Source organism: Pocillopora verrucosa, chromosome 1 (genome assembly GCF_036669915.1).
Source record: "Pocillopora verrucosa isolate sample1 chromosome 1, ASM3666991v2, whole genome shotgun sequence".
NCBI lineage: Eukaryota > Metazoa > Cnidaria > Anthozoa > Scleractinia > Pocilloporidae > Pocillopora > Pocillopora verrucosa.
In genome coordinates this window covers 24,513,044-24,525,418 of record NC_089312.1, presented here as the reverse complement: position 1 = coordinate 24,525,418, position 12,375 = coordinate 24,513,044, and the positions used below count along the sequence as shown (strand labels likewise).

The following is a 12,375-nucleotide window of genomic DNA, read 5'->3' as shown; positions in this document are numbered from 1 at the left end:
TCTGATATTCGACAAAGGCCTGAACGGCAATTAGATAAGGCTTGGTTGAGAGGGGTTATGACATTATTTTTTGGCGTGTTGCATGCTTGCTTTCTTGTGGAGGAAGACTTTTAGGAAATGTGCGTGTTGTGATTAATGCAAGTGAATTTCTCTGTGAAGTGGAATCGTCGATTTTTCTATAGTTATTAAATTTACATCCATTTTGAAATCGCCCAAATGCAGAACTTGGTCACTTCAAATATTTTATTGATGCAGTACTGAGCCGGTTTTTAAATAAAAAGAGGAATCGGAAACGCTTTTACATCTCATTTTGTACGCAAAACAGAAAGACTGTGACGTCATGTCTCAAAAACTCAGTCAAGCGTATCAAAGTAAAAAAACTTTCATTCAAGAAATTCGAAAAGTCCTTAATAACTCAGAAAAAGAGTGAAGCGTTAAGGTTCAATCCTCGTCATCTGACTCAATAATGTAAGCCCTTCGTTTCTTCTACGGTTGGGGTGGAGAATTCTGGCTGTCTTTGGAGAAGAAATTGAAGTTGCAGGCTGTGTAATTCTGCAATGGAACGGGAGCAGTACAACTAAAGGCTTCTATGCAGTACTGAGACTGCAATGGAAAACGTGGTGAAAATCCTGAAAATTCAGCTGGCTGAAAACCAGGATTGGAGCCCATGGCCTAATGCATTTGGCCTTGTTGTTGGACGTATTAAATAGGAACCAGAGGTGTTCGTTTATGTTGGACTGCAATCTCTTGATTTGAGGCTTCATTTGCAGTGTTTTGGCGGGAGATTTTGTTTGCTTGATTTTCATTTGACACATCTTTATATCCACTGATAATGTAAGACAGTTCTTTCCTGTGATTCTCTTCTATTTCATCGTAGTCGTCTAACGAAGATGGCACGTGCATGGCCAGTTATTTCAGAGATGACACTGTGCGGTTGACCAGGCTTCCTCAGTTTTGACACCAATGTTTTCCTCATGCTGTGGTTCGTCAGCCTCTTATTCGTCCTGAGACAGGAGGCCATGGATTTCATTACATTGCCGATGGTGTTTTGTCCCATTCGAACTTTGGTATACCAAACATCTGCTGATTTACGACGATTTATAATGCTCAGATAGAGTGGCCCTGTGTTCTTCATTCCTTCGGGTCATTTAGACAACCAAAGCTTGAATAGCCGCACTGGAACACTTTTTCCGCCATCGGTGCAGAATATTGCTTGTGGTATTGTTCTTCGCCTGATGGTGAGACCACCGCTCCGTTTTTTGGTGGGACCTTCCCGGAACTTAACAACTTTAGTTCCATCTTGTTGCTGCCTTATGATTACGTCTTCCACGTGTGCGTCGTAGGGTTCTTGGCGACCACGAAATCCCAGTCGTTCCGCCAAATTTTTGAAGTTGACATTGGTCAAGACCTTTCCATTAAAATCACCCAACTGACCTTTTTCCCACAGGGCTGACCCTTCTTCAGGTGTGATTGGCTGAGCTTTGTTGGGTCTCTTTCCCTTTCCTTGTTGACGCAGGGAAATTGCTTTCGCACTGAGGATTTCTTGTGAGGAGTGAAACTCGCTCGATCGCACAATGCTCAATGGATAGTTCTTCTCCTTTAAATACCGTCCAATGGCACTCAGCGTGATTTTAAGAGATTCTGGCGCGTAATCATCTCCGTCCTTTTTTTTCACTTCGGCATAAAACTTACTCAGGACCTTGTCAAGTTCTTCAGGCGCCTTTGCTTCGATGGAGACATATTCAAGATGGCGGCATTGACTCCAGCTTCTTAAAACATTCATCTTAAGCTCATTCATTTCATCGCTTGAAATGATAGGAAATCTTGAAACATCCAACTCTTTAGGTGGCTGTTGATTTTCTTCGTTTGTTGCTGACTCAGTGGACTTGGGATCGCGCGGATTTTGATCTTGAGAAGGTAGAAAATCGTCAAAATATTCACCAAAATGTACACGAAAAGTGGGAAAATCCCTGGAATGTTGGTCCTCAACCTGAAGGATCTCATTGTGGGGTGGGGGGTGGGGGGGGGGGGGGGGGAAATAAGAATTATAGAAACAAAAGTTGCAAAATTTGCATGATACTCTTTGTCTTTCATTTTTCTGCAATTTTATTGGTTACTTTTAAACAAGCCTTGAAATCTGATTGGTTGTTTTGTTTTAAGTGTAACTTTATCATTGGCTGGACAAAAGATGCGATTTAGAGCAAAAAATGCTGCTATTCGTGAATAAATAGAGCCAATTAGATTACAGGGACCACCATTGATTTCAAAATGGATGTAATAATTAAAATTACTGGGATGAACATGTTTACTTAAATGTGACACGTACACGTTGAAAAAGAAAACATTGTAAATAAACTATTTACGTGAATGGTTTGTGTATTTCTAGCAATGAAGTGAACCTGGTAAATTGATTCGGTCGCACAATCATGCACACTGGATCATTTTCTAAGAAGATAAAACTGATATTTACTTCTGGTGTTAGTAGTTCTTCAGAAACTCTGGCTTTGAGTTTGACGCAGTAAATCGGGATTTAAGATAGTTCAGTGTTCTGTGGGCCAGTTACTCTATGTTGATTTGGTAAAGCACATTGATGGAAAAGGTATAAAATAATATACGGCTAGGTTATTTTTCCGAAACGACATCACCAAATCAACAGAAATAATCGGTAGGCGACATGTATCTGCGGCAGTTTCTACGAAGCCAGACTATACCAAAAGAGATCTTTGCTCTTTTATTCATCTAACAAACAATTACAAACTCAAAGCGAAAACAGTTGTTTTGTTTCTTCGTCACTTTTAGAAGGCTTGTCGTTCCTACACTTGTTCTGTGGGTATTCTTTATACTTCTTTTGATAGGGATTCTTCTCAAAGCATTTAGCGGCAGCTGCATCGCACTTGCACAAGCGAAAGCGGCACTCTTTCCAAAACCAGTAATGAGATGGAGGTTCTGAAGTAAAATGAGAGAATTTAGTTAACATTTTTACAACTGAGGAACTATTCCAATAACTGTTTCAAGTTCCCCTAATGTGCCACAGCTAACGAAATTTCTGTGCTCGTAAGTTCAGGTATATGGTAACGAATTATCTGAAAAAAAAAGAAACTGGAAAACGAAAACTGAGTACAACTGAACATTAATTTATAAAAAAGCAAAAGCACGCACACAATAAAACCAGCTGAACTACATAACAGACGTTTGTACCTTTATGCACAGGATTACGTAAGTCATTTTCTTTGACTTACCGCATTCGGCAGGGTGATTCCGTTTTGTTGAGTAGGGGAGAGCATAAACTCCTTTCTCGAAAGGGCAAACCTTCGACCGTATAATGTCGTCATAGCATTTGTCGTGAACTTGGCAACACCTGAAAATAGATTTATCCACTTTTTAATCTTTCTAATGTTGTTCTTGGTGTCTACATTTGGGAGGGGGGGGGGGGGTAACAGTTCTTGTCTAACAGGATAGTATGCTTCATTATCATCTTCTGACAACTTTATGAGCGTATACTCCTTTTAAAATGATAGAACATGATAGGTTAATAGATTACAAGGGTCCATTTCCATTCCTTTGGGTTTTGTCGACTATTCCACCCAACTATTTAAATGAAGTAATTTCACCTCTGGATTTAATCCTGTGGTGACAAAATAGAGCAGACAGTATGTTTTTCTCTCTCCTCAACTTTTCAATGTAATCATCACGCAGGGTACTAGGAAAATCAGTAATGCTGATCTAAAGAAAGCTTTGTTAGATTACCTGTCCAAATCATCCACGGGTTTGCCTTCCCCACCGATTCCACACCAGCAGCCATAACCATTGAAATCAAGGGGATTTCTTTTAGCAACGCGAAGAACCATCAGTCCGAAGGAAATAACACCCTTCTTAGTCGCGTTCGCACTTCCCTCATCTGCTAAGCAATTAGTAAGTATAATCTTACTCTCAAAACATTATTTTCATGGGTGAATAGTTGTAATTATGCTTTGTGTCTCTAGAGGAAACACAGCTGGTCTGCTCTTGGTTTCACAGTTTAAACCTTGAATTTTTGCTGACATAAGACGTCTTAAATATGAAAGCGATCTCCGCAGTAATGAACACAACTTGAGCAGGAGTGAAAATATGGCCTGAAAGAAATTCATGGCTGTACGAGATGTGACCCCCTGGCCTGTACGACACCGGTGCAGTGCTGTACCAACTAAGCTAACAAGCCAACCGGGAGCTGGTTACTATGTTGGTTCCAATTAAACCCGTGAAGTGATGAATAAATGACTGTGAATATATGAAAATCACGTATGTGAACTGCGGATAAATACGTAAATGTTAAAGCGATCTTATTTTCACTGCTGCTCGAGTAGTGTTCATTACTACGAATATCGCTTTCATATTCACGTCTTTATCCGCAGTTCATATATAAGATTTTCATTTATTTTTTCTCAGAGGGCACGGTAACGAATCCTACAATCTGATTGGTCAATACGCGGTCCGTATTTTCCTATCTCCGCCCACGGGCAACGGTTACCTTTTCGTGAGTCGCCGAGTACATCCCTACCTTCTAATCTTAAGTGATGAGATACCTACCGCCTTTGTGGCCAGATTCTGCGATGAGATTTGGTGAAGCGAATACGCCTCCTAGAGCAGTCAGCATCAACAAAATGACTTTAGATTCCATCGTGAATCTGTAAACCCAATAGTATGAATTAGCCAACGGCAAAATTAGGTTTGGTTTATGTGAAACAATCATATTTAAGCAAATCAATTTGTCGCCGAAATCTGAGGCTTCAGTAATTTTTTTTCATCTTTTCTCGTTTCGCTCTTTTTCTTCTAGATTTGTTAGAGCATCTTTTTTCCGATTAGCCAAAAGATCGAAGATTGCTTCTTTCTTTGTTTGATATTGGCTTTTTGCGACTCCACTTCGCGGCCGAAATATGCAAAATAACAATCACCGTTGTCTACGATGTACGTTGGATGGATGAGTAGATGAACAGTTGGATGAATGGATGACGAGTTTTTTCAATCATTCTAGATACATTGAATTGAACTGAATGGCGGGCCCATGACAGCTCAGTCGGTTTTCTCTCAGGTGTTTTTTTCCAAATGAATAAATTTGTAATTTTGAACTGAAGATAGGATAGTGACTGCGTTAAAAACGTTCGATTCGCAACACAACAACGCGATACTGTCACAAAGCACAAGGTTCGGAAATATGATCCGAAAATGTCACTAAGATCATATTTTAGATAACACCTAACCCAAAAGCAGTTACAGGTTCCTGAGCTTATCTCATATGTCCCCTCTCCCTTGTCACGCTGGACATCGCTCTCATTTCGCCCCAACATCTCTCGAATTATTTACTCTAGAAGGCTTGGAAAAATAAGACGAAATTGTAGGTTAACTAGATGAAACTTACTAATATTTCTTACCTCTTGTAAATTGGAAAGGAAATGAATAAATTCTCGAAGCAAAGTTTTTGAGATTATTCTGTCATCTGATTTGTTCTGAGAACCTATGAAGTAAATAAACTCTTGATGAACATAATTGAGTTAAAACAAACCAAATGATACGAAAAATCAAATAAAAATAAAATGCAAGCAAAGTCAAATGAAAAGACAAGCAGTCGTACCAACTCTTTCGTAGCGAGTGTACGCCTTCAAATAATGGAAAAAGTTTATTTTCTCCCACGTTTAATTTTTTAACTGGTAAAAAAAAAATTAAGTCTCTTAACACCCATTGGTCAATTTTCCATGTCCTTTAAATCCACACACTATGACCATTTTCAACTGCCATAATGTGACATCAGGGGGTGGTTTTACCTGTTGAACTTCACTGGCTATTTATCCGATCACCATTCGGGGACACTATTCATTTTTTTTTTACATGAACTACACCGTGCTGATAATTCATTACACGAAAAAAGAAACCGATAAAGACGGAGATGACAATAATTATGATTGATGAAGACGATGCTACGACGACAAAGATGATGACGACCCACCGATAAGCATTTCATTATTGATGTCTAACTTATGACGAACGCTTTAAGGAATGTTTATTTGTCCTACACAAAAAAAAAAGGACATGTTGGTAAGAACAGATCATCATAACGTCAGAGATAATTGACCTATATTGATGGTTTTTAGTCGCGACCACATTGGTTTAAGTTTTTACCAATTAAAGTTGATCTAATGGATAACTCCTACAAAGACTGATAGCTATTGATGCATTTCGGTGTTATTACTTCTAGGGACTCGTCAAATCTTCCAAAATTGGTGACAAAAGGGCCTTTTGTTAAGGTCCGGTACGCTTTCTTCTGAGGGCGCAATACGCTTGGTGTCTGGTCTACGAGACAACTCCACTTTCCCCCTTTTCTCTCGTGGAAAATTAATAAGCATATCTTAAAGAGTGTCATGGGCAGTACTGAAACGTTCCATTCGCTTCAAGCATTTATACATTAAGTACGTAGAACCGTGTGGTTGTTTCTGCGAAATACCGTGGTCTGCAATATTTTCTTCTAAAAGAAGGCCAACTGAAGTTGAGATAACCGAAAAAAGAGAATTTAGAATTTGTTTAAAATTTTAGTGGTTATCGGTTTTAATCAGCAACACTGTGTTAGAATGCAGTATGGAGAACTCTCATAGAAGTAATGGGTCTGTGATATGTACCTGTGGAAAAGCCCTTAAAGAACGCCGGCCCAATCAAAGTGAGGCTATATTCAATTTGTAATGGCAACCTTTATTTCTTGTTTAATATTGTGTTTGATTATAGAAATACCTTGACAGAGAAACGACAGAGTGTTTGTCATCCCAGCACTTGCTCTGGGGGTATTTTCTGTACTTCTCGCGCGGAATCCAAAGGTCTGGGGTTCGATTCCTCATAGGGACTCAGATTTTTTTCTTCGCCCCAAGCTCGTGACAAGACGAAAAAAACATCTTTCTCTATTTTTTTACCGAGCTCAAAACTCACCATCTCTCTTACTTTATATATGTCTATTTTAATTAAGGAGAGAGATGACTGAAACATTAAAACGTCTGAGTCCATTTCCATAACACGAGAAGGGAACAAGATGTTTATTAGAGAGCATGAAATAGTTCGCTATGACGCAAAGAGATGAGATGCGCACCCGCTTTAAGGCCAGTTTCTGAGATGGCTGTCGGTATGGCGAAGACGCCCAAAGCAGTCCAAATCAGCAAAATGATCGCGGAGTTCATTATGAATCTGTAAGACAATGACATTCTTCTTTTATTAACAGAAATTTCTAACAAGAGAGAAAACTCAGTTATGAGAAACTTAAAAGTATGCTCATAGTACTCCAGCCGCTGAGCTACAAAACGATAATTTTGGAATGATTGTGTTTTCGCTCTAGAGGAGGTCAATATATAGGTCATTGCATATCGACATGAGCAGTTTAGCCCGACACTTGTGCCGGCTCTTTTTGACAATGCCAACTGAGGACAGTAATCATGAATGCTTTCTGCAATGCGAGTCACAATCATGATGAGTTTTAAAAAAAAAACACCTTATAAGACGGCCAACTGTTGTTTTTTTCAGAGAATAAGGAAATTCGACAACAGTTTTGGCGCTTGCACCTTTCTTTAAGGCTCCTACCAAACTTCTGCGTTTTCGTTTGAAAACACAAAACTTTTTCATGCGTTTTCGCCGGTCATCCACTCTAAAACACCCGAAAACGTTGATGAAAACGGAGACTTTCGAAAAGAGTTTTAAAATTGGAGCGTTTTGAAAACGCATCGTTTTTAAAACGCTCCGTTTTAGGTTGACAAGTGAAAAGGGTGACGAAGAAATTTGCTGATGTGATCGGTTCCAATCCTAAACGTAGCATCTGGCCAAGATGGCAGATAACCTTGTGATGTTGTACTTGCTGTTTCGAGCTATGTTCATGTCTTCAGCTGTGAAAGCGTACTTAAGACGAAGCCGGACAGGGATCATGAAAAGATTGGTCTCATTATCAATTATCTTTTTCAATAGATTCATCCTTCTTCAAATATTTCACAAGATACGTTGGAGCCTGCATGGTGAGTTTGGGTTTTGTTGAGTGGTAGGTCTGGGGCCCTAAGCCCACTTCACAGCCCTAGGGCCAATTGCCTGAGGCATAAAGATCATTTCAAGGTTGACATGTCCACGTAAAAATCTTCGAAGGCCTTGCAAGATTATGGACTTCAAAGAGTCCCTTTTGAGACAAAATGAATGTAAGGTTGGAATGGTGGCTTTTGAAAGGAAGATCTTCGTTGCAATTTTCCTAATGGTTAGAACATATTATAATGATATCAAAGAAAATTCATGTAAAATGCTAAATTTTTTAGATCATGTGATATCGTAAAAATGATTACTTTTTTTTTATCGCCGCGAATAAACTTCGGATGTAGATCACGAAGCTCAGGGTCTCAGAGGGGTAACGGCTTTTATTCCACTAATGGTTAAAGTTCTGGCCAATTCATGGTTGAGGTGAGGGATAATATCTTATGAATGACATTTACTGATAATTTGTCAATTTTTACGCTTTACGGGTCAAATAAATTTTCTATCCGTTTTACAGCTATCAGTTAAGTCCATTGAAACCTTTGAAGTTTGAACTGCATACTGCTCGTCTTCTCCCGATTACCATTAATTTTTTTATAATTCACCTATGACTTTTTCAACATCTAACAGCTCAAGGTACGTAATTTCATCGGTCTCTGGGCTACGAAGCATTTCCTTTTTTCTCACGCGGGAACGTAGAGAGCCTACTTCAAAGAGTATCTCCGGGAGCACTTTAAAGTTCCAGATTGTGTTATAGAGCGATAAAATTCATGGCCTTTTGGCGAAATTCTTATCTTTGCAATGTTTGTCTTCTAAGAATGCCTTTTTTACGACCGAAATTGACATATCCAAAAAGCAAGAGCATATTTGGAAGTTCATTTGAATGGCAGCTTACAGCTTATTGGTTTTAATTCGCCAAAAAATGTCATCAGCGTTAGGACATGCAACTTTGCCTACACAGATGTAAGGGTTCTGCGAATATATTTGTGGTGAGCTATTTATTGCAAAGACAGATAAAATCAAACAAAGACTATGTGCAAATTGCAATGGATACTTTTATTTTGTATTATCTCTTGTGCTTAAAGAAATAGCCTATGGAGGAAACTTATTATTTTGGTGCATGTCATTCCTTCGACAACTTAAACGGTTTGTCATTCTTGCACTTGGTGTGTGGGTATCTTCCCTTCTTATTTGATAGCGACTTATTTTAAAACATTTTGTGGCCACTGCATCACACTCGCACAAGCGATAGCGACATTTTCCCCAAAACCAGTAATAAGAAGCAGGTTCTAGAGTAAGATAAGAAAATAAAGTTAAACCCTGTTTAATCTTCAGAGAGGTCTGCTGATGCGAATTTTAATATCCACTGTCAAATTGAATTTCCAAACTGCGAATTTTTCTGTCACAACATTACGGACAGGTAAACCTCTGAAGTTTGGCAGGGCAAGTCCAGACGTACTTCAGAAAATTTAAACTACTTAATTTATCCTTTCCAGTAAAACGGAATAACCGAGATTTTATGGAGGAAAGATCTTCGTTACGCGAAAGGAAAAACTATTGTAGCGCAAAGAAAACCCAAAAATGCGAACAACACGCATATGGAAAGTATAGAGACCAGTCAAATGATCGTCGCTATTAACTTGTTTTTCACAACTGGGCTGGTTGTGATATGTAAAGTAATCAGCCAAAAAAAACATTTTGCATTCAGTTAGCGTTGTCAAACTTAACTCAAATTAAAGAACCCGCAAAATGCCCCCGCAAACAAGTCGAAACACTTCAGCTAAATGTAAACATACAATCACAAAGCATTCAAAGTGAATATATAATTATTTTTTGGTGGATGGAAGGTCATTTTTAAACGTACTGCATCGTGAGGGATGATTTCGTTTTGTTGAGTAGGGCATAACATATAGACTCCTTTCCTGAATGGGCAATTTTTCGACCGCTTAAGCTTGTCATAGCATTTGTCAGGATTCAGGCAACAGCTTAAGATAAACACGATTAACTTATCTCTTTAACTTCATTTACAACAGAGCTTTTCTTCTCTACAAATGCCAGTATGAAAATACAAGGTCACCACTAAACAAAAATTCGCTGAAGGGGACCTGAGTATTATATGAGTAATCCAAAGAAGTCCATAACTACATCGAAAAACACCCCTCGTCTTCAAAAACAGCCCGCATAATTGTTTGAGGCATAAAACGTCCACCTATATTGCAGCGAAATGAGTCCTGGCTTTGAACAGTTGAACTGTTTACCATGTCAAACATTCAGTTAATCAATAAACAAAAAAAAAATAAAGCCAAAGGAAATATCACCTCTCAGGTCATATTTGCACTTTCCTCGTCTTTTAAAAAACACATATTATACATACCTTTGAGATAGGAACAGAGTTAAGTTGAAAAGATTTACCCATAAATCAGCTGATCATATACATACCTTGGATGGACGGACGGATATCGATGTGGCATTCGGCAAAGCAATGACTCCAAAAGGAATTGACATCAGAAAAGAGATTTGAGATACCATAGTAAAAAAACACAGTAGAATGTGCTGCCTTTGCAATTTACTTGCAAATTGTTAGACATTGGTGTGTTGTCGTATATGAACGATAAATCGTAACCCCCTAGCCTGTATCTTCACTGCTCTGATTGGTTGCGGATATTATGGAACCTTGGAACCTCCTCAATGTATAGTTGGACACGGCACTGTCGGTGTTGTGGTCTGGTGTTTGTTTGTGTCCACTGAATAAGGTTCAGATCTGCTTTTCACTGACAAAGTCTACCATACTTAAATAAATACTTGTAACGATCTAGCAAGCAAACTAACAAAGGTACATGTAAGTGAACAGCGCGGGCGGTGTTTTGGGGGTCTTCTGTATCTTCTCACAAGAGAAGATGCATGTCATTCACTTGCGGTAGTGAGAAATATCAAATATGAGAGTCAGAGAGCCATTAAGGGATGCACGTTAATAATTTGTTTCTTATGACAGGTTTCTTTATTACTAAATTGTCGAAACAATCAATTTTTTATTATAAAAAATTCCCTGGATGTACGCGCTGAAATCTCATTACTTGGTGTGAGTGCAAGCAGTTACGTGTTGGAGATTATGTAGAAGTCGTTTATGAGGTCGTTCCAGAAGATGCAAGGGAATTTCTCTAATATTCGACGAAGGCCTGAACGGCAATTAGATGGGGCTTGGTTGGGAGGGGTTATGACATTATTTTTTGCGTGCTGTATGCTTGCTTTCTTGTGGAGGAAGAGCTGTAGGAAATGTGCGTGTTGGGATTAATGCAAGTGAATTTTATCTGTGAAGTGAAAATCGTCGATTTTTCTATAGTTATTAAATTACACCAATTACTAAAAGTTATAAAACCCGAAGTGTACATGGAGTCTATGCACCAATGAACATGTTTACTTAGATATGACACCTACACATTGAAAAAGAAAACATTATAAATAAACTATTAACGTGAATGGTTTGTGTATTTCTGGCAATTAAGTGAAACTGGAAAATTGATCCAGTCGCACAATCATGCACACTGGATCATTTTGTGATAAGATGAAACTGATATTCGTTTCTGGTGTTAGTAGTTCTTCAGAAACTTGGGCTTTAAGTTTGTCGCAATAAACCGGGATTTAAGATAGTTCAATGTTCTGTAGGCCAGATACTATATGTTGACTTGTTAAGTGCATTGATAGAAAAGGTTCAAAATGATAAACGGTTGAGTTATTTTTTCGAAACGACATCACCAAATCAACAGAAATAATCGGTGGGTGACATGTACCTGCGGCAGTTGCTACGAAGCCAGACTATACCAAAAGAGATCTTTGCTCTTTTATTCATCTAACGAACAATTACAAACTCAAATGAAAAACAACGGTTGTGTTGTTTCTTCATCAATTCTAGAAGGCTTGTCATTCTTGAATTTGTCCTGTGGGTATTTTTTATACTTCTTGTTATAGCGATTCTTCTGAAAGCATTTAGCGGCAGCTGCATCGCACTCGCACAAGCGAAAGCGGCATTCTCCTTTAAACCAGTAATGAGATGCAGGTTCTGAGGTAAAATGAATTTATGTTAAAATACTGTTGTATACTATTTTTAAAGAACTTCTTCCAGAAATTTTACAACAGAGGCCTGATTCCAATAACTGTTTCAAGTTCCCCTACTGTACCACAGTTAACGAAATTTCTGAAATGTACTCGTAAGTTCAGGTATATGATAACGAATAATCTCTAAAAAAAGGAAACTAGAAAACGAAAACTGAGTACAACTGAACATTAACCTATAAAAAAGCAAAAGCACACACAAAAAAACAAGCTAAACTACCTAGCAAAGACGTTTTTATCTTTATG

The 12,375-nt window shown here is 38.4% G+C and overlaps 1 protein-coding gene and 1 pseudogene across 2 annotated transcripts; both read right to left on the bottom strand.

Moving 5' to 3' along the window:
* Window positions 1-441: 441 nt before the first annotated feature.
* Window positions 442-1,783, bottom strand: LOC131774402 (uncharacterized protein KIAA1958-like; annotated as a pseudogene).
* A 923-nt stretch (window positions 1,784-2,706) lies between these two features.
* On the bottom strand, window positions 2,707-5,634 carry LOC131774414 (phospholipase A2 A2-actitoxin-Cgg2a-like). Of its 2 annotated transcripts, none has more exons than XM_066168564.1 (6): window positions 5,609-5,634; window positions 5,409-5,491; window positions 4,567-4,664; window positions 3,748-3,901; window positions 3,240-3,358; window positions 2,707-2,946 (listed from the first exon to the last, which is right to left on the bottom strand). In XM_066168564.1, exons 3-6 carry the CDS (start codon window positions 4,655-4,657, stop codon window positions 2,759-2,761), a joined length of 552 nt encoding a protein of 183 aa, XP_066024661.1. In that variant the 5' UTR covers window positions 4,658-4,664; window positions 5,409-5,491; window positions 5,609-5,634; the 3' UTR covers window positions 2,707-2,758. The 2 variants fall into 2 exon arrangements, with proteins under 2 accessions (XP_066024661.1, XP_058946409.2); XM_059090426.2 differs by having other exon boundaries at window positions 3,748-3,898.
* Between the last annotated feature and the right edge of the window lie 6,741 nt (window positions 5,635-12,375).

Excerpts from the sequence above, each read along its gene's own strand:
- LOC131774414 (XM_066168564.1), bottom strand. The coding sequence starts at position 4,657 with ATGGAATCTAAAGTCATTTTGTTGATGCTGACTGCTCTAGGAGGCGTA. Across the intron at positions 3,902-4,566 it reads AGAATCTGGCCACAAAGGCG|CAGATGAGGGAAGTGCGAAC; the intron begins GTAGGTATCTCA and ends CTAATTGCTTAG. Across the intron at positions 3,359-3,747 it reads CCCGTGGATGATTTGGACAG|GTGTTGCCAAGTTCACGACA; the intron begins GTAATCTAACAA and ends ATCTATTTTCAG.